This window comes from Marmota flaviventris, chromosome 2 (genome assembly GCF_047511675.1).
Source record: "Marmota flaviventris isolate mMarFla1 chromosome 2, mMarFla1.hap1, whole genome shotgun sequence".
Lineage (NCBI taxonomy): Eukaryota > Metazoa > Chordata > Mammalia > Rodentia > Sciuridae > Marmota > Marmota flaviventris.
In genome coordinates, this window is record NC_092499.1 from 73017409 (window position 1) to 73044674 (window position 27266).

At 37.4% G+C, this 27266-nt stretch overlaps 1 protein-coding gene across 1 annotated transcript in view; it reads left to right on the forward strand.

Moving 5' to 3' along the window:
* Positions 1-27266, forward strand: part of Ccdc175 (coiled-coil domain containing 175) — a 61680-nt gene that overhangs the window by 31229 nt on the left and 3185 nt on the right. The window contains exons 11-17 of the mRNA XM_027929661.2: positions 3786-3857; positions 5100-5235; positions 5743-5874; positions 11084-11222; positions 19691-19770; positions 21199-21351; positions 24716-24818. Coding sequence (XP_027785462.2) covers positions 3786-3857; positions 5100-5235; positions 5743-5874; positions 11084-11222; positions 19691-19770; positions 21199-21351; positions 24716-24818 — 815 coding nt within the window. The remainder of the gene's footprint in view (positions 1-3785; positions 3858-5099; positions 5236-5742; positions 5875-11083; positions 11223-19690; positions 19771-21198; positions 21352-24715; positions 24819-27266) is intronic.

The following is a 27266-nucleotide window of genomic DNA, read 5'->3' on the forward strand; positions in this document are numbered from 1 at the left end:
GGTCAACTTTGTTTTCAAGATTATATACTTTGTCTTCATTGCCAGAAATGCTGTCTTCCAAGTGGTCTAGTCTGTTGGTGATGCTTTCCATTGAATTCTTAATTTGGTTTATTGATTCCTTCATTTTAAGGATTTCTGCTTGATTTTTTTTCAGAATATATATCTCTATTGAAATGATCTCTCACTTCCTGTATTTTCTCTCTGATTTCATTTTTTATATCATCCTTTACCTTGCAGATCAGTCTAATTATGTATATTCTAAACTCTTTCTCTTTTTCTTCAACTGTGGTGTCAATGGATTCTGTTATTGAAGTATCTTGAATTGTTTTGGATGATCTCTTCCCTTGCTTTTTTATATTTGTTGTGTGTCTACCCATCTGACATTATGGATCTGAGACAATATAGATTCTACCCTGTGGACTTATAGTATCCCTGAAGGTTACCAGTACCTAACCATCTAGGGAGAGACAAAGAACAACAACCAATGCAAACAATGTACAGCATCAAACCGAATAGTTCCTGCTATGAGATCTACAATGTTAATTGTCACAATAAACAGAAATGATATGATCAATTATAGCCTACAATAAAAACAATGAATTTGAAAATTGTTTTACAATTTTGAATGGTGGACAGGGAGAGAACAGAAGTGATGTAGGATGTGATGATTATAAGGGAGGAGGAGAGAAGATAGAAGTAAAAACATACAGAATAAAAGAGAACAATAGAGATTGTCTGTTAGCAGAAGAAAAGAGAAAATCAAGGGAAACAGATAGTAAGAGAAAAATATAGAGAGTATAAAATTTTTAAATTAAAAATGAAAATAGAAGAATATAAAACAAAATTGAAATATATGAACCAAACATCCTATCCCTCAAAATATTGATCCATGAAAAATAACTGGCTTCAAAAATGCTAGAAATGAGAAAAAAAATATGAATATGTACAAATGTCTATGAACTATTAAGGTCACAATTAAACAAAGAAAAGGAAAAAATCATGATAAAAAGTTAAAGAATTGTCTCATTGGAGTTCAAAAGATTTTTAGCTTCCCCTCTAAGCAGTGTTAGGTGGTGTGATCTGGAGCGTGTAGCCTACTCTACCTTCGGGGTCGAGTTGCTGGAATGAGAGAGGTAATTCTATAGGCAGAACTCCTGGAGGCAGGGTTTAGGCTTAGGTAGGCTCAGTATATTTGCTGAATGCCACTTGGTCTGGAGATTTTAAATCATTGCACCTCCAGGACCCATCAATTGCTGGTCCACACTGGAAGACTGCACCCTGTTGATCTCCCCTGGATTCTATTTGTGTGGTGGAGGAGCCATTTCTTAGTTCACTATGTCACCCTTGGACCCTGTTTTCTGGTCTTGGGTTCAGTGTACAAACTCAAATCTCTCTTGCCCCCATCCAGTCCTGTGAGCATCCCAATTAGAGGGAGAGGGGAGTGGGGAGTGCTGGGTGGCTCTTCATGACTAGTAGTCCCCTGTGTAAACCCCTCTTCACATCTGATTTTCTCCTGTTCTCTCAGGCACACTCCATGTCATATAGTGTGGGTTTGCCAGGCCTGTATTTTGGGCCAAAATCAGGTTAGCCAGGAATCAAGTCCCCAGCTGATTTGTCAGTCTCTGAATGGTGGCTGCAAAATGGTTCCTTCTTCTGACCTCCACACACAGCCAGGACAGATGCAGCCTCTTTCCTGCAGAAGGATATTATGCAGCGTGCCTTTTTTTTTTTTTTTTTTTTTTTTTTTTGTGGGAAACAGACCAATCAAGAAGCAACAAGCAGCACTCAGAGAGGAGAATTCCAAACTTTATTTTATGCCAGTGGGCCCAGAAGAGAATAAACTCCAAATTCTGAGCCCTGATCCACAGTTTCTCACCACATTTATGGGTTATTTGGCTTCATTTTAGACTCATCCTATCATGGGGGCTTTTTTCCTCTTTAAGAACCCCAAATCCCTAATCTACATAGCTGAAGGTCTTGTGTAGGGTCTCTAACATAAAGTATGCTTACAGAAAGGGCTCTTTTCACAGGCATCTATTAAATCTCTAGCCTTGGAAGCCTGGCACAGGGGTGTTTACATTCAAGAGGGAGTAGTCAGACTCCTAGGGCAGTTATTTTCAATCCAAAAGGTAAGGACCCATGGTTAATTAGGCTTCCTAAAGAAAGGATGATAGCGGAACTGACCCTTTCCCCAGGCATTGGTTTCTTGCCATAATGTTTTGGAAATTTCATTTTACAACCAGGTCCAGTTTGCCATCACAAGTTTAGTCAGGCAGTGCCTTTGATCTCTAAACTCTTCATACCCAGATGTGACTCAGGCATCCTAAAAATGTAGGTTCCTTTAATTCCTTTCTCCCTTCACTTTGCTCACAGAGGGACAGCTCTGGCTGGAACCTCCAGTGGTTGCAACAGCAGTGGGGCATTGGGGATTTCTTTCTTATTTTATCATATCCAACCTCCCGAGTCCCCATTCTGCTTTGAATGTCCAGTATTAAATCCCAGTAAAGTGCCCCCTGTCTTTTTTCACCCACCTTGCTGAGAAGCTGCCTCTTTGCTTTCTTGGTTTCACACCATGGAGCAGCCAGGAAAGTGACCTTCTCTATTCTGCCATCTTCTCATTGAACCTTTCATTGAAGGTACAGACCAGCTCTGAATTTCACAGAGGCAGTTGGATACAGGAACAGACCAGTTGAGGGCCTCATGAAAACAATGTGAACATTATCACAACACCAACCTCCTGTGGTATTCATTTCTGCCATTTTAATGCTTATACTTTATTTTAAAATTCAAATATAAAAATGTGTAACTTAGAAAATTAAAGCTATACCCTGATCTCTCCCATCTCTCCATAAAAAGAATCATAGTTTCTAGTTTACATACATGCTTTCTAAGGTATTGATGTATCTGCATGTGTGTTGTGCATATCTGGAATTAGATTGTACACATCTGTACAATTTTAAGTGCAAATCTGCCTTTTCCATGTAAAATTATAAGAATGATAAGACAAATATGGTCAAACAGCAACATTTGGAGTATTTGGCAAAGGTTCGTGGGAATTCTTTGTACTGTATTTTTCACTAATATGTTGAGTTTGAAGCTATTTCAAAATAAAGAGGAAAAAAAGTCATTCATACAGGTGATGGTTCCTCATTCTGTTCTCCAGACAAATGGTATTCATCGACTGTACCGTATTTAATTTAACTAGATTTCTTTTCCCAAATTATAATTTCCACATTTCTATCCATCCTATCACAGAAAATATCCCCTTCTTGGTTACTACTTTCTTCTAGTTCAAGGATCTATCTTGGCTTTCTGAATTCTACAGTGTAGTAATTCAGTACAGAATCCAGAATTCCTGAAAGATTTGCTGACCTTAACACCTCCTATGACTGTTTTCTGTATGCAGCAAGCCTACCTTGTATCATGACAGGGCCCTGCATTTTTGCTTCTTTTCTCTGCATCTTTGCAAATGATTACATCCTTCACCTTGTATTCCTCCTTCTATTAAACATTAAACTCCAGTGACCCTTACCCAACTGCCTCCCCAGAACCTCTTGTCTGTCCTTGAATATCTTCCCAGTGCATGCAGGATCAGTTTGCATTGACCCAGAATAATAATTGGTCTTCTATAACTGTGCCACTAAGACCTTCATTGCTTCACAAAATTTGCTATGTCTTCCAACTAGACTGTAGACTTATCGACCATAATAATTATACATAAAGAGTTTCTTTTGTATTCTAACAGCTACAATAAATGAAATAATATAAAATTTGTTTGTTTTTAGATCAATACATGAAACATATAGAAAGCAAATAAAAATACTGAATGAAAACCTGGAAAGAGAAACTCAGAGATGGTAAAAATAAATAAATAAAAGTCATCATTTGTGTTGTGAGTGGTGCATGTTATCTAGAGAATAAGGACATGATTTTCCTAAACTAAATTGTGTATGAGTTCTTTCAGATCTAGATGTTTCTTAGCTTGATTTTTTTTTTTTTTGGTGTTGAACAGAATAAAAGTTTTTCAATTCATTGGAGTGGAGTCAGCAAAGAATAAAGGTGCTAATATTTGTGCAATGCCTGTTGCTCATCCAGGATTCTGTGTGAACCAGTAGGAGGTGATTCCAGGGGAAACAAAAGAGAGTGGTTAAGACTACAGGCTCTGCACAGGGACTACTTTGCTGCTGTACCCTACTATCTCTGACCAAGGCTTAGTAACTTAATACATTCTCTTTACTTTCACCCTTGTAAAGTGTGAATGGTAGTAGTCCCCATTTTATAACACTGTTACAAATGTCAATGAGATGATTTGTGTAAAATATTTAGGTCAATGTACCTGTTATTACTTGGCTGTGTTCTATTAATATTGTCGTTACATTATTTATAAGACTCCAGTTGTGTATTTTTGCCATTCTTCAAATATGTACCTATTTTATGATGTGGTGGAGAGAAAAATTTGAGAATCCAGAAGCTTAATGTCTCTTATTAGTACTTTGAGTAGTTTAGATAATTCCATTACTATTTCTGCCAGCAATTTTTCTTTCTTTACCTGCTCCTTAGCATTTCATCTTCTTCCTCAAAGAGGCAAGCAAACATTTCATCTTCCACCTCAAAGAGGCAAGCAGTCATAGTGTATTATGTATTGTCCACTGTTTTATTGGATACACAGATACGACTTCTTACTGGGAAGCAACTTGGAGAGAGAGCATTGAGATAGTTGATGTTTTATCTTATTATTTCAGTTAACTCATCAAGCTGCAAGTTTTTAATTTTAAAATTGGTTACGGCACATTAAAATTGGTTGGAAATCTAGAGCTTGTATGTATTGTATTAATATAATTATTACATTATAATATAATCATATTCTTGTTGTTATTGTTATTCCATATTATATAATTAAATTATCTGCTATTTAAGTTTCTAAAGGTAGTTCATATCTGGGGTGATGGGACAATGGGTTCTCATGTGCAATCTACATCACTGATGATAGGAGCGATGATGTTAAATCACAGTAGGACTTGTTTTGCTTTGAATTCTTACTTCTTTTTGGTAAACTGCTGGGTCAATTTAATTATCAGTATTTTTATTTTAATCCCTAGTATTTTAAATCAGTGGAAAATATTATGTTTAAGAAAAAAACATAATCGTTGGGTAACTAACATAAAGAATGAAATAAATCAAACTATAGAAAACATTGAACATTCGGAAAAGAGACGAACTGAATTGCTTGAAGAGGTAAGGGAACCTGAGGTGCTTAGAATTACTGTAGTTCCTTACGTATATATCAGTGATGCTCCTTCAATATTTGATTAAACCTTATATTATTAAAAGGTATTTTCCTTCTACTTATATCATAGTGTATTATTTAACTTTTTTCAGAAATGTTTCCATTTCCTGCATATTAACTAGAAGGATTTAGCAAATGGAGCAGCAATTCTCTCCAGAACTTGTTTTTGAAGCATGTAACCAGAAACTTATTAAGGGAGCTCTCTCTTAAAATGTGAGACTGAACATCCTTGATTAGCTCCCAGGTTTGCCTTCTGTCCACACACCATCCCCCACCCCTCCCATCCTGGTGCCATTTTATAGATATCATTTGGTGAAGAGCTTAATTTCTAGAGGGTTACTGAGGCATCATATAACTTGAAATCACAGGCAAGTCTCATGTGAGGAAGGCTGTTTGAAAAATGTAAGACTGACCACCACAGAAGAAATGACAAGTCTTCAATTTTCTGTAATTAGACCCTTGCTAGAAGAAATGAAATCGATGAATTTGTGGTACAGATCGAAAAACTTTCAACAGAATTACAAGAGGAAGAGGAGGAATTTACTTTAAAAGAAAAACTGTTAATTCTGGAGTTAAAGAAATATGAGGTAATTTTCACTTTATATCTCACAATTTCGGATGTGGGGGGCGGGATACTATTACATGCTATTCTAATCAGTTAAATGTAAAATAAATCTTCCAGTATGAACAAGACTACAATTTTACTCTGAATTTTTCTTCTTCTTTTCCTGAAAAAGAAATAGAAATAGAGAAATGAGAAATATTTTTCTGGTTAAAAAAAATCATACACTTCAAATAATGCAGAGCTGCTGGCAACATCCCTGGATACTGGCAGAGCCCTGAAGAAAGAAAGGTGGCAGGGAAACTGAGGAGAGTAAAGAGGTCACCACAGTGACTTAGAAACTTCCAAAAGCCAACCTGGATTGAAGTAGGGCATGAATTCTGGGGGACGTAGGTAGAACAGGCATTGAAAGTATCCAGGAATCCAGAGGTTGCAGATCTGCAGAACACAACAAAATCATATCTTTTCAAGATGATACTACCTTCAAAGGTAAGGGCATGATTCTTAGAGGCAGTCACTGGTAGAAGGCAAGAATGGTAGTAGGAATGTTCTGGAAAACCCAGTCAACAGAGTAGGAGAATCGACCCCAAGGTGCTATGAGACTGAAGAAAGAGGCAGACAGATCCAAGGTTCCATGGAGTGCAATTTATTGGGGACTTACTGACAGAAGCTAGTCTTAGGTGGCAAAAAGACCAAAGGATTCCCATGATTTGGGTCAGAAGGAAAGGTATATAAAATGGTCAGGATAAAAGTGATTTTCATCCAAGTTGGTATGTACCTAGTTTATCTCAGGCTAGTTTATCTCTGGTAATGAAGACACCAGCATCTAATAGGTCATGAAGTTCCATGTACCATTCTAATGGTTTTGTTTATTTATAGTATTCTGGGAAAATATATGTAGAAAATTGGCCCTGTTTACCAGGGCAATCAAGCTGAATCCCTACCAAAAGTCTTCCTGAACTTGATTAGGTTTGAAGAGGAAGACCAGGCTTTGGTTACATCAAACAGGGACTTTATTTGAAGAAAACAGTTTCTTACTATGTAGCAAAGTAGTAGGAAAGCCCTTAAAATTCAAAGTTTAGAATTTTACTCTATTCCAATTCTGCTTACCCCATCTACCCCCATCCTGCCACACAATATGGAAACCCTTTCAGATAACTTGCCCAACAGTAGTCAGTTCTTTCTGATGTAAGTAATCCAAAAAAACAAAAGAAGACACATCTTCCATTCGAAAATAATATGGGAAAAGCAAGTGAAAAGGGGAACAAAACTTTCCAACAAATGAGTAGCACTTCAGAAAACTGGCACCATGCAACAGATGAAAACTGTGATCACACATTTCTCTGTGGATTTTTTTTTAATTAGCTTAATAGAGGTGGCAAAGGCAGATCATCAATATGAAACTATAGGAACCCAGAGAAGAAATGTTGGCAGATGATGACCAGAAAGTTAGAAGAAGTAAAATGGAAACTGGCTTCACTCAGAGAACAAACAAAAGAAAGAAACCAGTGCTCAGATTACTACACGGTCGTAGTAAAGTGGAAGAAACAGAAGGAAGAAGAGTCAGGGTGGAAAGCATTCCTCTGTTGCTTACAACACATTCTGGGAGACTGTCTTTCTTCAGGGTATTAAAAAAAATAGATAAAAGCTCTACTCTTGTGGAACTCAAATTCTAGTGACACGAGGCTGGAAATAAATGATAAATGGAATGTGTATAGGGGATGCTGATTAATGCTTCAAAGAAAATTAAGCAAGGAAGTGGAACAGGGCCTACAGTCTGTCTGCCTTTGCCAATAGGGTAGTCAGGGAAGAGCTCCACCCTAGAGGTGGATGAGGCAGCATGCCAGGCAGGTATCCGCAGGACATGGCTGTTAGCAGAAGGCATGCTAAACACAGAGGCCCTGAGGTAAGGCCGTCCTATCTGAGGAATAATGAGGGGGTGGTATCTCTGAGTCAGAGGGGAATGCCAACCTGGTGGGGAGTCATCTGCCAGAAGCAGATGCTAAATAGAATCAGGAGTGTGAAGGTTTATTAGGGAGTAATATCTGTGTAACCTGACAAACTTGACAGAGGGAGAGTGGTTCCAATAGAGGACTGCCCAGGTGAAGAGCCCTCCCTTGCATGACATCTGCATTAGTCAGGTTTTCGTTGCTGCGATCAAACAACTTGGAGGAGGAAAAGTTAATTTTTGTTCATGGTTTCAGAGGTTTTAGTCCATGGTAATTCAGTTCCACTGCTCTGGACCTAAGGTGAGGCAGAATATCATGGTGGAAGGGCCTGGTGGAGGAAAACTTCTCAGCTCATGGCATCAGGGAAGCAGAGAGAGAGGAGGGAGATAAACCCTCCCAGGACACGTTGTCGTTTGACCCACTTCCTCTGAACAGGTCCCACCTGCCTACAAGTTGTTGACCTCCTCCCAGTAGTTCATTCAGCCATAAATGGGTTAATCCACTGGTGAAGGCAGAGCCTTCATGATCCCATCATTCCTCAAAGTCCCACTTCTGAACACATGAGACTTTGAAGGACAGTCCAGATCTAAACCATACAAAACCTCTTGCTGGGTCACAATTGGGAGCTGTACCTGCAAGAGCAGGACATTGGCTAGAGAGGTGAGGTGAAGAAGCCAAGCACTGGAGGTGTCAGTTAACCACACTTCTCACAACAGAGCAGGGATTCATCCCTTGAGGGAGGATCCAGGTGGAGCAGCCCCTATCTGCCACGTCCCTATAGGCCTTTGCAAGATCTTTATCCTTTGCTTTGCTGAGCTGGGAAGTCACTGGAAGGTACTGAGTAGAGGGTTAAAATATTACAACTTAAAAAAAAAAATAGCTTCTCTCTAGCTGCCAAATTAAGTAGAATTTAGGAAAGCAAAAGTGGATGTAGGAAGACCAACTGGGAAGTTAAGCAGTAACCCAAGTGAGAAGCAAAGGTAGCTTAAAAAAAGGTTACAGAAGAGATGATAAGAAGCTGTCTGTATTTCAGATTTTATTTTTTGTTTGTTTGTTTTGGTTTTGGTGCTGGGGGTTGAACATATACATGCTAAGCTCTACTACTGAGCTATACCTCAAGACCTGCCATATTTTTTGATGATAAATGCTAAGAATTTACCACCATACTTAATAGTAAAACAGTGGAGAAAATTCCCATAGAAACACAAATAAGGAATAAGGACCTTATTTAATATTGTACTCAAGTTTATACAATGCAATTAGGCAAAATAAGTAAAAGAGAAGTATAAGACTTTGCAAGTGGAAATATTGGCAGGTTACAAAACACAAGACAATCAACTGCAAAACTACTATAAAGATACCTCCAGCTTGCACTCTGCCAGACCATGTTCCACTACAGGGCTGTGTCCTTTCATGCCTCATTTACGCAAGGCAAGGACTGATGACAGCTTTTGTGCCATTACTATATAGCACACATATTTCCCTTGACAATCAACATCAATAACCTTGGATGCAATGTAATACCATTTCTGTCTTTGGTCCAGTGGCATTAAAAGCCCCAAATGGAAAGAAAGTAATCTCAGAGTTTGATTTATGGAATCATTATTGGTTCCCTTGCCTTTAATGGGATCATTCTTCTCTTCAGCAGTAACCTCTCTAAACCAACAGAGCCTAAAGTCACAAGGAAGGAAAGCAAAACCACTAGGTTTAAGAGCAAGAAGTCCTCCTACTCTTTTGGTCTCTGATCCATAAGTTCTAAGGAAACCAGTCCTGAACATTAATTGCTTGGTTATAATATAAACTTATATAAATTTAGAGGTAGTGTTTCCCAGGCAGTGTGGTGACTGACTCTTCCATAGGCCAGGGGCCTCCACGTTAATTCTGTCAGAACCTTCACCAGTTATGTGCATATTGTGATCTTGCCTGCCATGCTGAGTACCATTGGATCTACTGGGTCCCACACATCAGACAGGGTCTGATCAGAGAAGCAGAGCCTCTAGATAAGTGATTTATTATAGGATTTGATCTTCTGCAATAAAGTTTGCTGGCTACAGAATTTCCACAGGCTGTCAGCTTTACACCTGGGTACTCAAGCCTGAAGTCAGCAGGACAGGCACTTGAGGAGCAAGACAAACTGAGACTTGCAGAATGCGTTGGAACCCATGAGCTTGGACAGGAGACTGCATGTTTTTGTTTTCTTTTTTTTTCTCTCTCTTCCATGCCTCCAACTTCTTGAGATTGGGACTCAGCAGAAGCTGGAGCTCATCATCACTGAACTAAATATGCATGTGGCTGAGAAATCAGACATACTGAGGAAGGAATTGAAGAAGGTGTGGACTTGATTGGTGGCCCTACTCCAACAACCTGAGCCCATAGACGAGCAACAACTTAACTTGTCTTAAACGCACTGCACTTAGGACCCCACACCATCACTCAAGGCATTAAATCAACCTGGTTTCTTGTCAGGGCAGCATTGGCAACCCAAGCCGAGTGATGGGATGGGAATGAATGAATACACTAACATATAGAGAATGTAGTATAAATGGTAGATTGAGTTTCTTTACCTGCTCAATATTGCAGTTTGGAGAAATTGATTCCCACTTCCACATTATTCTTAAATTATGATGTTTGTTTTATTTTCTTATATGCATTTTCATCTTTCTCCATTTATTCATAAGGATTCTCATGGCAATTTGGGAGGAGACATAACAGATCAGCATATCAATGTATTAGTTAAAGTGCAGCCAAGCTTCTCCACCAAAAGGATGTCCAAATACCCACCCTCTCTGATTTGCTAAAAGAAACCCAACTATAAATGCATTTGAAACTAAATAAAACTTTTGATTAAGTAAGCAGGCATCTTTATGTTTTGCTTTGGGTACTTTTTTCTATTTGTTGCAATATTATATCCAATTATTTCTAATCCTCTTCCCAAATTTTACTTACATGCACATTCCTTAGACTTTGTTTATTATTGTGATGCCCTTTTTTCATGAAATATGATCAACCAAGGGAAATTTTTTCTCAATTATATTTTTTGTTGTGCATAACATAGCAATAGAAATGTATCAGTAAAGATTAATAACTGAAGGATCTTTGGAGAGGCAATTAAATCTAATATCCTTAACTAGATTGCGAAGGAGTCAGTGGTGAGAATACAAATATTTATTGACTACCTACTATATCAGATACTGTTCTGGGAACCTCAGGTTAGAAAACAGAATTCTAAATTGTTGGTAAATTCTCCAAAATCACACTTCTCAACCAGCTTTATTTTCTTTAAAGGAATTATATGTTCACGAAGTACAAATTCACAAAGAGAAACAAGAAGAACTAATTGAATATATTCCACAACTTCAGGAAGCAGAAGAAGAGTATGAAATCAAATATAAAAAGTTAGAAGAGCTCTATAATATTTTTACAGGTACACATGAAGTATTTGGTAATTAATTTCCATCCCAGGTTCCCTTTCAATCCAGAGAAGTCATGGTGAAATCCATCCAACTTTTTCCACTTCCTTTTACTCTCTCTTTTCTAATTTTCCCCTAATCTACTAATTAACGCTTCTCCACGCCTTCACATCACAACCTTATTATTTCTACTGTCAAATGTTTTCTTTCTCTTCTAAAGACTATTTAAAATTAATAATTAGCCATTCACTGTATTATATTGTTTCTTTCCATACTTATAAAGGTAGAACTAGCTCCTATATCAGCTACCACATGGAGAAATTTTTTTTTTGTTTCTTAATCTGAATTTGCAAATTATATATTATTTCTAGCTATGACTTTACATTTATCAGTGTAAATGTGATAAATGTGTGTGTGTGTTTTTCACTAACCTACACCTAAGGTAAAGATAGGTGAAAATTGTCTTGATCTGGGAGCTTAGTAGAAGATGTAAACAATGTCTGCAAGCATGCATATTTTGCATTCTATTACATAGCATAATCACATGTGTGTTTGATATAAAAAAATCATTTTCTCCACAAGAATTAAGTGTGATCATCTAATCCTGAACCCAAGGTCCAGAATCATCCCAGAGTTTTGCCTCTTGTGTTGCATTTGGGGAGAAGAGAATCGATATCTAGGGAGTCTGTGCAGGTCTTTAAGCAGGAACCACTTCCAGAGCCTATGTTTTATAGATGATGAGAGAAGAGTTATGTTAATCAGCAGGCCAGAATCAAAAGTTACAGAAAAAAACTGGAATGGGAGCAAAAAGCATCCACTGGGGTGGGAGTGGGAATGACCAGGTAGCAAAAATGAACATGGGGGCAGGAATTAAAATTTAAAATGTCAAAATGGAACATTAAGGAGGAAGCCCAATATGTTCCAATGTAAAAATAAACAAACATTCAAAAATGAATAGTGATTACTGCCAAGAGAGGTTTTTACAACTCTAATAAGAAGGACCTAGATAATCAGTCCCCTTCCCATTTCTCAGTTGACTTTCCAGATTTTCATTTACAACTTAGTGTAGGTTTTCCTGGCCCTTTATTACTTTTAACCAAACTCACAATATGTAGGTATTTTATTTCCAGATTTCTACTTGCACAACTTTTCCTCCTATCCCATTTTGTAGTGGGTGTGGGACATGATAAAGTCTCTGAGTTTAAAGGTGACCAATACATTGCAAGTATTGAATCTCTTAAGGTAAAGAGAGGAGATGTTAAAGAAAGCAGAGAAAAGGAAGAGAGGAGAACAAAACAAGAAAGAGTGGAAACCAATGTGCTTCAGCACTTAGGAGAGAGCACCTCCCAGTGCTCCACTTACAGACAGCCTGCATAGGCTCAGGTCACACAGAGCACAGTGCTGTGGCTTTTAGTTAAATGTGATGGATGAAACACATGCTTCTTTGCTCCCTCACAACCTAATGTGTGTAAAAGATTTTTTAAAAATATAATTCCATACAGAAGATAATTAGAAACTATTTTGAAAATCTATACTCCAATAAAATAGAAAAATCCCAAAGACATCAACAAATTTCTAGAGGCATATGATCTGCCCAAACTGAATAAGGAGGGCATACATTTTTAAACAGATTAGTTTCAAGCAAGGAAATAGAAGATGCCATCAAAAGCCTACCAATCAAGAAAAACCCGGGACCAGATGGATTCTCAGCCAAGTTCTACAAGACCTTCAGACAAGAATTAATACTAGTACTCCTCAAATTATTCCATGAAATAGAAAGGAAGGGAACCCTTCCAAACTCATTCTACAAAGCTAGTATCACCATAATATCAAAACCAGACAAAGACTCATCAAGGAAAGAAAACTTCAGACCAATATCCCTGATGAACATAGATGCAAACATTCTCAATAAAATTCTGGCAAATCACATACAAAACTTATTGAAAAGCTAGTGCACCATGATCAAGTGGGGTTCATCCCAGGGATGCAAGGTTGATTCAACATGTAGAAGTCAATAAACATAATTTACCACATCAATAGACTCAAAAATTAAAATCATATTAATAGATACAGAGAAATTTGACAAAATACAGCACCATTTCATGTTCAAAACACTAGAAAAACTAGGAATAGTAGGAACACACTTCAACATTGTAAAACCATATATCCTAAACCCAAGGCCAATATCATTCTAAATGGAAAAAAAAACTGGAAGCATTCCCTCTAAAAACTGGAACAAGGTAGAGATGCCCTGTTTCACCACTTTTATTTAACATAGTCCTTGAAACTCTAGACAGAGCAATTAGAAAGACCAAAGAAATTAAAGGAATTTTAATATGAAAAAACAAACTATCATGATTTGCCAATGACATGATTCTATACTTACAGCATCCAAAAAATTTTAGCATAAAACTTCTAGATTTAATAAATGATTCAGCAAAGTAACAGGATATAAAATCAATACTCAAAAATCAAATGCATTTCTATACATCACTGATGAATCCTCAGGAATAGAAATTAGGAAAACCACCTGCTAAGAACCACAGCCAAGTAATATGATGCATGGCATTTTTGGTTGAAAGGTGACACCAGCAAGCCATTGAGATGATATGATTATGTTAAGATCTGCATTCATATGGATATTGGACTCCTGCTGTCCACTTCGGCCTGCTACAGGACTCCTGGAGAGTTCCTGTTGGTTGGGGAAGTGCGGTAGGAGGGAATTCCAGAGGAGGGACTTCCTGTTGGGGTCCGGGAGAACACCGCGTGGGTCGGTCGGCAATCTTCCCGGGAGCTTACGGGGCATTGGCGGCAGTTTCAAAAATAAAGTTTGTTCCTGCTTGAGTGGCTTGTGATTTTGTGCCCAGCCAGACTGCGGCAACCACCCCATTCACAAGAGCCTCAAAACAAAAACAAAAACAAAACAAAACACAAAACACTTGGGAATCAATTTAACAAGAGGTGAAAGACCTCCGCAAGGAAAACTACAGAACACTAAAGAAAGCAATTGAAGAAGACCTTAGAAGATGGAAAGATCTTCCATGCTCTTGGATAGGCAGATTTAATGTTGTCAAAATGGTGGTACTACCAAAAGTGCTATATAGTTTTAATGTAATACCAATTAAAATCGCAACATCACACCTATAGAAATAGAAAAGGCAATCATAAAATTCATTTAGAAAAGTAAGAGACCCAGAATAGCCAAAGTAATACTTAGCAAGAAGAGTGAAGCAGGAGGCATCACAATACCAGACCTTAAAGTATACTACAGTAACAAACATGGCATGGTGTTGGCAAACAAAAACAGACATGTAGACCAGTGATAAAGAATAGAGGACACAGAGACAACCCACATAAATACAGTTATCTCATAGTAGACAAAGGTGCCCAAAACACACATTGGAGAAAAGATAGCCTCTTTAACAAATGGTTCTGGGAAAACTGGAAATCCATATGTAGCAAAATGAAATTAACCCCCTATCTCTCTACATGCACAAAACTCAACTCAAGGTGTATCAAGGTAAAGAGAGGAGATGTTAAAGAAAGCAGAGAAAAGAAGGAAGAGAGGAAGAACAAAACAAGAGATAGTGGGAAAACCAGTGTGCTTCAGCACCTAGGAGAGAGTACCTAGGAGAGAGCACCTAGGAATTAGACCAGAGTCCTTGCACCTAAAAGAAGAAAAAGTAGGACCAAATCTTCATCATGTTGGATTAGGCTCTGACTTTCTTAACAAAATTCCTAAAGTGCAAGAAATAAAATTAAGAATCAATAAATGAGATGGATTGAAACTAAAAAGCTTCTTCTCAGCAAAAGAAACAATCAATGAGGTGAATAGAGAGCCTACAGTATGGGTGCAAATTTTTACCACACACACATCGGGCTCCAAATTCCTCAATAGGACACCCATAGCACAAGAGTTAATAACAAGAATCAACAAATGGGACTTACTTAAACTAAAAAGTTTTTTCTCAGCAAGAGAAACAATAAGAGAGGTAAATAGGGAGCCTACATCCTGGGAACAAATTTTTACTCCTCACACTTCAGATAGAGCCCTAATATCCAGAGTATACAAAGAACTCAAAAAATTAAACAATAAGAAAACAAATAACCCAATCAACAAATGGGCCAAGGACCTGAACAGACACTTCTCAGAGGAGGACATACAATCAATCAACAAGTACATGAAAAAATGCTCACCATCTCTAGCAGTCAGAGAAATGCAAATCAAAACCACCCTAAGATACCATCTCACTCCAGTAAGATTGGCAGCCATTATGAAGTCAAACAACAACAAGTGCTGGCGAGGATGTGGGGAAAAGGGTACACTTGTACATTGCTGGTGGGACTGCAAATTGGTGCGGCCAAGTTGGAAAGCAGTATGGAGATTCCTTGTAAAACTGGGAATGGAACCACCATTTGACCCAGCTATTGCCCTTCTCGGACTATTCCCTAAAGACCTTAAAAGAGCGTACTGTAGGGACACTGCTACAACAATGTTCATAGCAGCACAATTCACAATAGCTAGACTGTGGAACCAACCTAGATGCCCTTCAATAGATGAATGGATAAAAAAATGTGGCATTTATACACAATGGAGTATTACTGTGCACTAAAAAATGACAAAATCATGGAATTTGCAGGGAAATATATGGCACTAGAGCAGATTATGCTAAGTGAAGCTAGCCAATCCCTAAAAAAACAAATGCCAAATGTCATCTTTGATATAAGGAGAGCAACTAAGAACAGAATAGAGAGGAAGAGCATGAGAAGAAGATCACCACTAAACAGGGACTAGAGGGGGGAGGGAAAGGGAGAGAAAAGGGAAATTGCATGGAAATGGAAGGAGACCCTCATTGTTATACAGAATTACATATAAGAGGAAGTGAGGGGAAAGGGGAAAAAAACAAGGGGGAGAAATGAATTACAGTAGATGGGGTAGAGAGAGAAGATGGGAGGGGAGGGGAGGGGAGGGGAGGGGAGGGGGGATAGTAGAGGATAGGAAAGGCAGCAGAATACAACAGACACTAGTATGGCAGTAGGTAAAAAAGTGGATGTGTAACTGATGTGAATCTGCAATATGTATATAGGGTAAAAATGGGAGTTCATAATCCGCTTGAATCAAATGAATGAAATATGATATGTCAAGAGCTTTGTAATGTTTTGAACAACTAATAATAAAAAATACATATTTTAATTTAAAAAATAAAAAAAAATTTAAAATGTGGCATTTACACACAATGGATTATTACGCAGCACTAAAAAATGACAAAATCATGGAATTTGCAGGGAAATGGATGGCACTAGAGCAGATTATGCTAAGTGAAGCTAGCCAATCCCTAAAAAACAAATGCCAAATGTCTTCTTTGATATAAGGAGAGCAACTAAGAACAGAGCAGGGAGGAAGAGCATGAGGAAAAGATTAACATTAAACAGAGATGAGAGGTGGGAGGGAAAGGGAGAGAGAAGGGAAATTGCATGGAAATGCAAGGAGACCCTCATTGTTATACAAAATTACATATAAGAGGTTGTGAGGGAAAAGGGGAAAAAAACAAGGGAGAGAATTGAATTACAGCAGATGGGGTAGAGAGAGAAGATGGGAGGGGAGGGGAGGGGGGATAGTAGAGGATAGGAAAAGTAGCAGAATACAACAGTCACTAGTATGGCAATATGTAAAAACGTGGATGTGTAACTGATGTGATTCTGCAATCTGTATTTGGGGTAAAAATGGGAGTTCATAACCCACTTGAATCAAATGTATGAAATATGATATGTCAAGAGCTTTGTAATGTTTTGAACAACCAATAAAAAAAAAGAAATATGAATAGCAAATGCCTACAGGGAAAGGACCCCATGAAGAAAAAATTTTCTCTCTGCTGAATGTAGGAAGTCACTGGCACTGGCCTAACCCTGTTACTGTGAAGACCAAGATGACCCATGAGACTTGTTGGAAGGAAGTCTTTATAAGGAGTAGTTAGACCTCCAAGTCAAATCTCCTCTTTGTGCAACTGACTGACTGAGTCCTCCTCATCATGCTTGCAAAGAAATTGGACCAGATGTTTCCAAACTGCAACATCAGATAGGGATGAGGGCAGAAGACAGCCTTGTACCCAGATCCCCTTCCACAGCTCAGCTTGGTAAATGCTGCCAGCCCGGTTTGGCAGTTTCATATTAAGAAACAGAAAATTTTGTGGGAAAATTCAACATAAAGATACAAACTTATGTAAGAAAAAGAAAAAATTCCCCATATTAGTATTTAAAGTAATTGGTTCTACCTTTACTAAGTTTGGAGAGAAACAACATAAAAGTAAACTACTAAATCCTAAATTTAAATAGTTTTAATAAAAAGAGAACAGGATTACTCCTCTCAACTCTTACCCCACCCTGATGAAGGAGTCTTCCTGAAAGGTAACTGAACAGTTCAGAGAGAAGCCCCACAAGAGTTACTAGCATTTGAGAGGCCCTCCAAAAATGACTGGGTCTTCCTGATCACTGCTCCCTGAAGCCCACAAGCAGGCAAATCTTTTAGTGTCTTACTCTTAAAAAGGATTGGACACAGATGCTCAAAAATCTGAAGAATCCAGAGGTAAAGACAGAAACTGAAGACAGAAACAGAGAGCTTGGTGAAAACATAAACAAGGCAAAGAGCATATGAATATATTCTTAGACAAAGAAAGTTATCGCATTTCTGAAAAAGGAAAAGAATGCTAAAATAACAGAGAGTATAAAAAATGTTTAGAAATTAAAACTGTAATAGCTAATATTTTTAAATTCCATAGGAAAATTTAAGGAAATATCTCTAAAATAGAATGACAAATAAAGACACAAGGAAGGTTGAAAAGGATAAGAAAATTAAAAGATTATTCTGAGATATTAAATATTTAATCAACAAAGAGGCTAGAAAATGAGAATAAGAAAAATGTAAAGGATGAAATTATTTCTTAAAATATCAGAAATTTCTCAAAAATGAAAAATAAGGGACTGAGATTGTGGCTCAGAGGTAGAGCGCTCACCTAGCACGTGCAAGGCCCTGGGTTCTAGTAATACTTTATTGTATTTGACTTTATGGAAAAACTTTTCTGTTTCTTAGCATGAAACTGCCACAGCTGGCTGACAACATTTACCAAGCTGAGCTGTGGAAGGGGATCTTGGTACAGTCCTGTCTTCTGCCCTCAGCTCTATCTGATGTTGCAGTTTGGAAACATCTGATCCAATTTCTTTGCAAGCATGAGGAGGAGGACTCAGTCAGTTGCACAAAGAGGAGATTTGACTTGGAGATCTAACTACGCCTCAACACCACATTAAAAAAATAAATAAAATAAAAATGTTGTGTCCAACTAAAAAATAAATATTTTTTAAAAAATGAAAAATAACATGAGTTTCCAACTTCAAAAGGTCCCATCAAATCTCCCAATTTATAAAAGCACACTAAGTCACATTACTGTGGAATTTCAGGGATAAAATGAGAAAGAGAGCATCCTAAAGATTTTTGGTTATGAATCAGAATGGTTTCAGACCTCTTACTAGCATGATTATACTAGAAGTAAGAAAACTTTGAAATTCTGAGGAAATAGAATTTTCAACATTAGATAACCACCCACACCATCAATGAAGTATAGATACAGAATACAGACATCCATGTATAATATCTCAAAACATTTTTTCTCATTCAGTCTTTCTCTTGGAGCTAGGAAAGAATTTGCTTCAACAAGTTCAGGGAATAAAACAGGAAAAAGTGAATGATATGAGATTTAGGAAATAGGAGGAAGAGAAAAAGAAAACGCAAAGGGGAGAAGAGGAGGTCAGCTGTAAAGCAGGCCTAAGGAAAAGAAGTCTCTGGAAGGCATGTCAGAGGGGCAGTGTGGGAGGAAAAGATATGAAACTGATAGATTTGCTTGTGTGTTTGATGACATATGCAGAAAAATCCCTTGTAGATTTTGGTATTGGTTAATGATACATACATGGAACACTAAACAAAATATTTTTTTTTCAAATTGAGGCATTTTTTAACTCCAGGAAAAACAAAAGAGAGAAAATGAAATCATACTATAAAGCTTGGTTCATTGATGAATCATATGATCTAAACAATTAAACTTTGTTTAAATAAAAAAAACATGATTTCATGGGGAGAGTAGAAGGAGGAAATGGTGGTGTGGTGGGTGCAGATGGGGTTTGTGGGTGTGAAAATATTACATATTATGTACCCTCCTTTAAGAGACAGAAAATGCCTTAAAACTGTAAATCAATGAATTCTGATAAGCATATTTTTAAAGAAAATTGTTTGAGCAGGAAGAAAGGACATAAAAAGAGTTTTTAAAATGTTAGATTCTGAAACGTGAGCTTTGGGAGCGCCTGATGGCTGATTTCAATTATGGTAATACTTTAGAATTTGACTGTCTAAACTGGGTACATGCCTTACTTTGATTAATGTTAGTTAACTAAAGACCATTGTGGGTAGTTATTCTCTCTTTCTCTTTTTTAATAGCTCAACAGCAGGAGGAGAAGATAATGTGCAGTAGCATTACTAAGTTGGCAAGCGAATTTTCAAAATACTTAGATAATACGGTAAAGGGTATTCATTCTTCTTTATTTTTTTACAATTCTGGCATATGCAAGCAGTATATTTACCTGTTACCTTGAAAGTACCTGGTACCCTGAAATCCACATTTATTAAACTTACTGTTTCAATGCCATTTTTTTATTTTGTTTTTGTTTTTATGTTTGGTACCAGGGATTAAACCCAGGGGCACATTACCACTGAGCTACATCCCCAAGCCCTTTTTATTTTTTATTTTGAGACAGGATCTCACCAAGTTTCGTAGGGTCTCACTAAGATGCTGAGGCTGGCTTTGAACTTGCGATCCTCCTGCCTTAGCCTCCTGAGCCACCGGGGTTACAAGTGTGGACCACCACGCCTGGCCAATGCCAATGTTTTTAAATTTGGAACATCTTGTGGTCATACATCCACACATGCATGCACATGCAGGCTCACACATATGTGTGTGAGAGAGAGATACAACTAAGAACCACCAACAGGAGAGGAAAATCCAGTTTTCTTCTTGATAAGGTGAAGAAAGATAATATTTTTTAAGGATGAATTGGCAAAGGTTGTATGGGGGTGGATGAAATAGGAACAGGCAAAGAGAAGTTTACTACTTGTTTAAAATTTATAATTAATAATTTGTGATAAGTAATGTGCATAAATTCAGTTAATTAGAAACATCCTCTTCTTTGAGGTGCACTGATATCAAAAGGTAACTTGTGCCAGGCACGGTGGTGCATGCCTGTAATCCCAGCAGCTCAGGAGGCTGAGACAGGAGGATTGAGAGTTCAAAGCCAGCCTCAGCAACTTTGAGGTGCTAAGAAATTCAGTGAGACCCTGTCTCTAAATAAAATACAAAGTTGTAGCTCAGTGGTCAAGTGCCCCTGAGTTAAATCCCCAGTTACCACCCTCCCAAAAGTAACTTGTAATATGTTATAAAGAGATTATGAAGGAGACAATTATAAGTCTCATATAAAAACAGTTCTCTTTTTTTAATTAGATGTCTTTGGTGATGATTGACCAGGTGATTTGTAGCAGTATAACAACTGAGCACTGACTAGAGAATTCAGAATTCAGTAAATAATTTTTAAAAATCCATAAAGTAATAATCTTTTTCCTTTAAGAAATATTAAATTCTTTGTTAAAACCTCAATAAATCCCGCCCCCCCTTTTTTTTGGCCAGGCAGTTGTTCATACATCAAAGTATTTACTATTTGTAAAGTTGTCTCCATGTCTGGAGGTTTTAAATGTGACCCCCTTCTCAAAGTCCATGAATAAATTTTCACCAGTCAGCTTTGGAGTCCGTAAGTTTTTCTAGGAAAAAATGTTTATAGTCTCAGCTTCAGGAATTAATTTAGAGTCAAGCTCTGACTATAATCTATGTAGGCCAGTTTTCTTGTGTCCTATTCTTTGAACTCTGTGAGATAATTGTGGCTTTTATGTTTGAGCAGGAGAAAATTAAGCAAGAACTAAAAGAATTACTAGATCTTGAAAGCAAGAAAGTCAATGATCATTTTGAAATTCTAAAGAAGTTAGAAAATGAAATCTTTATAAATGATCAAAAAGCAAGCCTTTTGCTCGTGGAAAATGAAAAATTAAAAAGGGTAAGTTCAAGAGTACCTCATTTTGCATAATGGTTTTCGATTGCTTTTGGCTTCAGATCAATAATACTTGTGTGAGAAAAGAAGATAACTCTTAGAACAAAGAATTAACAGTATCCAGGTATTTTCTACATCCTTCTAGCCACTAATTGCCTCTCCACAAGAGTAACACTATTGGCTTCTAATACCAGTGACAAGCTTTGCCTGATCTTGAACATTTGATACTTAGAATGAAACAGTATACACTCTTTTGCTCATGCTGGTGTTTGTGAGGTTCATCCTTATTGTTGAGTGTGGTTAGTTCTGTGTAGTATTCCATTCTATGACTGTACCATATTTATATGCTCTATTGTGGATGGGGGTTTGGAGAGTTGCTGACTTTGGGCCATTACAGAGAGTGTTACTATGTACATCTAAGTATCTTTTTTTTTCTTGGTGAACATATGTACATGTTTCTGTTGGGTATGAATCTCATGTGAAATTTCAGGGTCATAAGGACACGCATCTTCTACTTTACTACTGATTGGTGATCTCTCAAGAGCTTTGCACCAATTGCCACTCTTACCAGAAATGCATAACAGCACTAGTTGTTCTACAGTCTCACTAAAACCATCTCTCTTTCTTTCTTTCATGTGTTTAGAAGGATCGTTTCCCACTTTTGTGTGTGTGTGTGTGTGTGTGTGTGCAGGGGATTGAACCTAGGGTCTCATGCATGCTAGGCCCTTATCTTTTTCAGTTTAACCATTTTGTTGGATGTGTGGCAAAGTCAGGCTAATTTTCATTTTCCTGATGAATAATAGAGCACCATTCATATGTTGCTAGCCACTTGGATAGCTCCTCAAAGAAGCAGCCATTCGAGTATTTTTCTCCCATTTTTAAAAATTAAGTTGTCTGTTTCATATTGATTATAACTCTTTTATAACAAATGAATTTGTTTATCTGACCCCTAAAATTAAAGTCTCAATCTCAAAAGATCAAGTTTTACTCATTTATTTGCTCATTTTAATGTGTTAAAATATTATGCCTAAAACTTAGATATATGCCACTGAATTTTAATACCTCTAATTGGTGCATATAATGAATGACTGAATATATTATCTATATATATATAGTGTATACATAAATATATTTTAAAGTGCATAGATTTTCGTATTTCATATTGTGTAACAAAACAATAACAAAAAGTTGTGTGATTTTCTCTAATTTGATGACCTGGATTAGAGTTTGTCATTCTCTGGTGAAACTGATTTGGGGCAGGTCTTGTGGGCTTCATTTTTATCCTTTTAAAATAGGAATAACTCCTAATAAATGTTACTCCCTTGTAAACTGACAGTGCAAAAGAAATGCATTTTTTTCTGTTTTCGTGGTGCTGGGGATTGAATCCAGGGCCTTGTGCATTCAAGGAAGGCACTCTACCATCGGAGCTATATCTCCAGCCCCAAGAAATGCATTTTTTATTAAGCCATAATGACCTTCAAGATCAGAGTCTATACCAAGTTCCCCAAGTGTTTTGCACAATGCCTTGCATGTTAGAGGGATTCAGTCTCATTTGATGTTCACAATAACCACATATAAAGCAGATGATATATTATGTCCCTTTTATAGATGAGAAAATGGAGGCTCTACATTTTTAAAAAAATTTAATAGCCAAAACAAAATACAAAGCACTCAGTCCTACAGCAGAAAGATGGTTAGGGAAAGTGGCCCACCAATGTCTAGTGCAATGGCATTGGGAAATTCCTTCACAATAGTTATCCGACCATGTACTTTATGTTTTCTTGGTGAATTAAAATAGCATAATAAGTACTAATGTACTTTGAAAGGGTAACTGTGCTTCAAAGAACCAAAATACGTACGATCACCAATAACCACACACATGCAACGTGCCCCTGTTCTTCTAGCCTTTGAAACAAACTCATCAGGCATTTCATCCACCCATAGAAGTATTCAATTAGACTCTCTGGCTATCAAAATGATATCAATTATTCATTAAAAGAATTGGGACTGTTATTGGTATTTTGTCAATAGGTGACCAAATGATGCCTATATGAAATATTGATATGATTAGATTCTGTATTTTGGTTCAATAGCATCTACTAGGCCAGGATGACCTGTCTTATTCACTCACCACTCTCTGCTTTGTTGACCATGTTCCTTTACTTTAAATATCCACTGAGTCCCAAGCACTTGGCAAAGCATAGTGAATGAGTAAGATTCTACCCTTTGGAAGCTCATAGTCTAGCTGAAGAGATGCATATATAAGTGAATACAATTCATATGTTAAGTGCAACAGTGTGGACAGGGTCCAGATAGTGCTGTAGAGTAAGAGCACCTAATCACACCAAGTTAGGAGCTCAGGGGAGAAGTCTCTCTGAGTGTCATTAGCACAGTGGCAGGATTTATATATGGAAGATCTCTTCAGGGACAGTGTGTTGAATGAGATCAGTGAGCTATGTATAGGAAATCAATTTGGAAGGCACAAACTGTGGAAGAGGAGATCAAAGGAGACCAAGAGAGGATAGTCAGAGAGTTCTGAGAGAAACAGGAAAATCCAGCTGAACCAGGCTGCCAATCATCCAGGCTCAAAGAGAGGCAGAAATAATACTTGGGACTTGGCTTAAGGTTCCTTTCACTTTAGTTTACTATAAGCAGGCAAGCCATGCTAGGAGTGACACAAGATCAAATATACATAAGTAGACTCTAATCCATGGTTATAAACATTTCTATGCAACAGTTTCATGTGCACCCCTTCTATGGCTCTCAGTACTAAGAGTTTTATCCATAATTTATAGTATTTGCCTGTTTCTCTCTGGGTAAACTGGGCTAGTGCCAAATATTTATCCCAAAGCCCACATCTTTAGAATTCCTAGAGACGTTAGATTTTTAAACTTCTGAGTATTGGGTGATCAGAACAGAAATCCATGTTCTTATTACCCTGACTACTAACACCACCATCACATTATCTAATGAAACCTCTCAATCAAGTAGGCAATTCCATGGGGTTTCATACCTCAATAATTACTTATTTGTGACTTCAGCTGCCCATACATTTTGCATAAGGAACTCTGTGTGTGTGTGTGTGTGTGTGTGTGTGTGTGTACATGATGCATTCAGACAGAACATCTTTTAATTTCTTATTTTGGAAAATTATATTCAGAATACCATGTCTATTGCTGCTGAAATGCTTAATAGGAAGCAGGATCTCTCCACAGATGGAAGCTTGGAAAAGCTCGTTCACCACTGTCGCCTCACACGTAGGATAGTTGGTGGCACAGAGGAATCAATACGTGTTTGCTGAATGACTAAATGGATATTTAATCCACAGCAACTAAACTTCTAAAAACAATCACATGCCTTTCATTTCCAGTATATTTTATATATGAAGATCAATGTAGAGAAATACAGAAAAGGCCAAGAAGCCCTTATACACGACTTAAGTGACGCATCGTGGCAACTGATAGCTGAGCACAGTAAGTAATGTGTCATGGGTACGCCTTGCACATAACGGTTTTGTTTCACTGAAATTTATTTTAATAGTTTGCTTATAATAAATTGCACCTATTTTTAAGTGTAATGGATTTTGTCAAATGTACATAACTGTAACCACTACCTCCATAGTGAGATATAGAGATTTTCATCATTGCAACATTTTCCTTGCTGTCTCTTTATGTTCGATCTCCCACTCCACCTCCAATTCCTGGGAACCATTGATCTGCTTTCTAACACTAATAATAAATGAAATAATAGTTTTTACACATTTGTACTGAGGTCCTTGGACCAAATGAAATGTTTTTTAAGATTTGTTCACATTTTTCCTTGTCTCATTAGTTTGCTTTTCTTTATAGCTGTATGTTATTATTTCTTTGTATGGCTATACCATAGTTTGTTTATTCATCCACCAATTAAAGGACACTCAGTTTGAAGTTATTATTAATGAAGTAGCTGTGAACATTTGATGACAAGTATTTTTGTGAATATGTTTTTTTCTCTCTTGGGTAAATACCTAGGAGTGGAATTGCTGGATTATATGTTTAACATATGATTGCCTTTTAAGAAACTGCCAATTTTCTTAAAGTACAAAATGATTGTACCGATTTTTCATTTCACTAGTGATCTGGAAGAATTCCTATTACTTAAAATTTACAGAACACTTTAAAGTGTTCACATTTTAACCATTTAAATACATATGGAATTGTACTTTATTATGGTTTTAATTTGCTTTTCCTTATGAGTAATATTGTCAAATATCATCATTTCATGCGTATTTTGGGCCATTTTAGTGTTATCTTTTGTGAAGTGTCTTGAACCAACCAGTTATTTTGCAGCATAACAAGTATCACAGACCTAATGGCTTAAAACAGATCGTTACTTCACTCACAAATTGGCAATGTGATTGGAGCTTGGAGACCATGGATATCTGCTCTACAAGCATTAGCTGGGGCAGCTCGAGGGCTGCAGTGGGGAACTGGCATCATCTAAGGACCCATTCATTCCTGTGTCTGAAGTTTATGCTGGCTCTCAACTAAACCTTAGTGGATCTCCAGTTGGCCAAAACACCTCCTTGTGGCCTCTGCATGTAGCTGCTTGGCTCAAAGCAAACATCCCAAAAGACAAAGTAGAAGTTTTATGACTTAGCCTCAGAAGTCAGAGTGTCACTGCCACATTACTCTAAGGGTTAAGGCAGTTACCCAGTACAAGGGAGAAGGGCCCCAATACCACCCCTCACTGGGAGCAAGCAGGTTTCCGGAATGGAATGTATTGTGGGGCCATATTTGGAAACTGCAATCTGCTATGCATCTATTCAAGTCTTTTAGGATTAATGCTTTTTGTGCCTGTGTAAGACATTTTTGCCTACCCCAAGATCTTGAAGATTTTCTCTCACCAAGTTTTAGTTTTAGCCTTGATGTCTAGATCTCTGGCTCATATTTCAAGTGAATATTTTTCATATGCTATGAAGTAAGGGTTAAATTTCATTGTTTTCAGGGCTGGGTTTATGGCTCAGTGGTAGAGTGCTCACCTAGCACATGCCAGGCACCGGGTTTGATCCTCAGTACCACATAAAAATAAATAAGTAAATAAATAAATAAAGGTATTGTGTCCAACTACAACTATACACACACACACACACACACACATATAAAGACTTAATTGTTTTCTCTGATGCTTATCCAGTTGTTTCAGCACCTTTTTTTTTTTAAAGAATATCCTTTCACTGCTATACTAACCTACTTGCTTTTTCAAAAATCAATTTTATGGGTCTGTTCCTTTATTCTAAATGTCTAATGTTGTATCAATACCACACTATACAGATTATGATAGCTTCATATACAGTCTAGAAAGCAGGTAATATAAGTTCACCTTTGTGCTTCTCTTGTAAAACTATTTTGACTATTTTAGGTCCTTCCATAGAAGTTTTGAAATCGATTCATTGGCCTATACACAAACACACCCAGAAACCTGTTTCGATCTTAATTGGATTTGTGTTGAATATGTACATCAATATTAGGAGAATTGATATCTTAACAAAATCATGTCTTCTGATTGAAGAGCAGAGTATATATCTCCATTTATTTAGGTCTTTAATTTCTTCCAGCGACTTTGCAGCTTTTAGTTTAATATGTTAGCAATTTGCAGCTTTGGGGTTAGCTGTCCCCAGGACCACCGTCAGGCTGATGGTTAGTTAGACAGATCCACAGAACTCAGAGGCTGTTATAGTTATTACAATGAAAAACACACTGTGAAATCAGCAAAGGAAAAAAGCATGCAGGGCAGGATGTGGAGGGAAATGGGTACAAGCTTCCAGGGTCCTCTCCCAGTGGCATTGTCTGAATGCACTTTGTTTCCCCAGCAGCAACGTGTGACCACACACACAAAGTGTTGCCAACCAAGGAGGCTTACCTGGGCTGTGCTATCCAGGG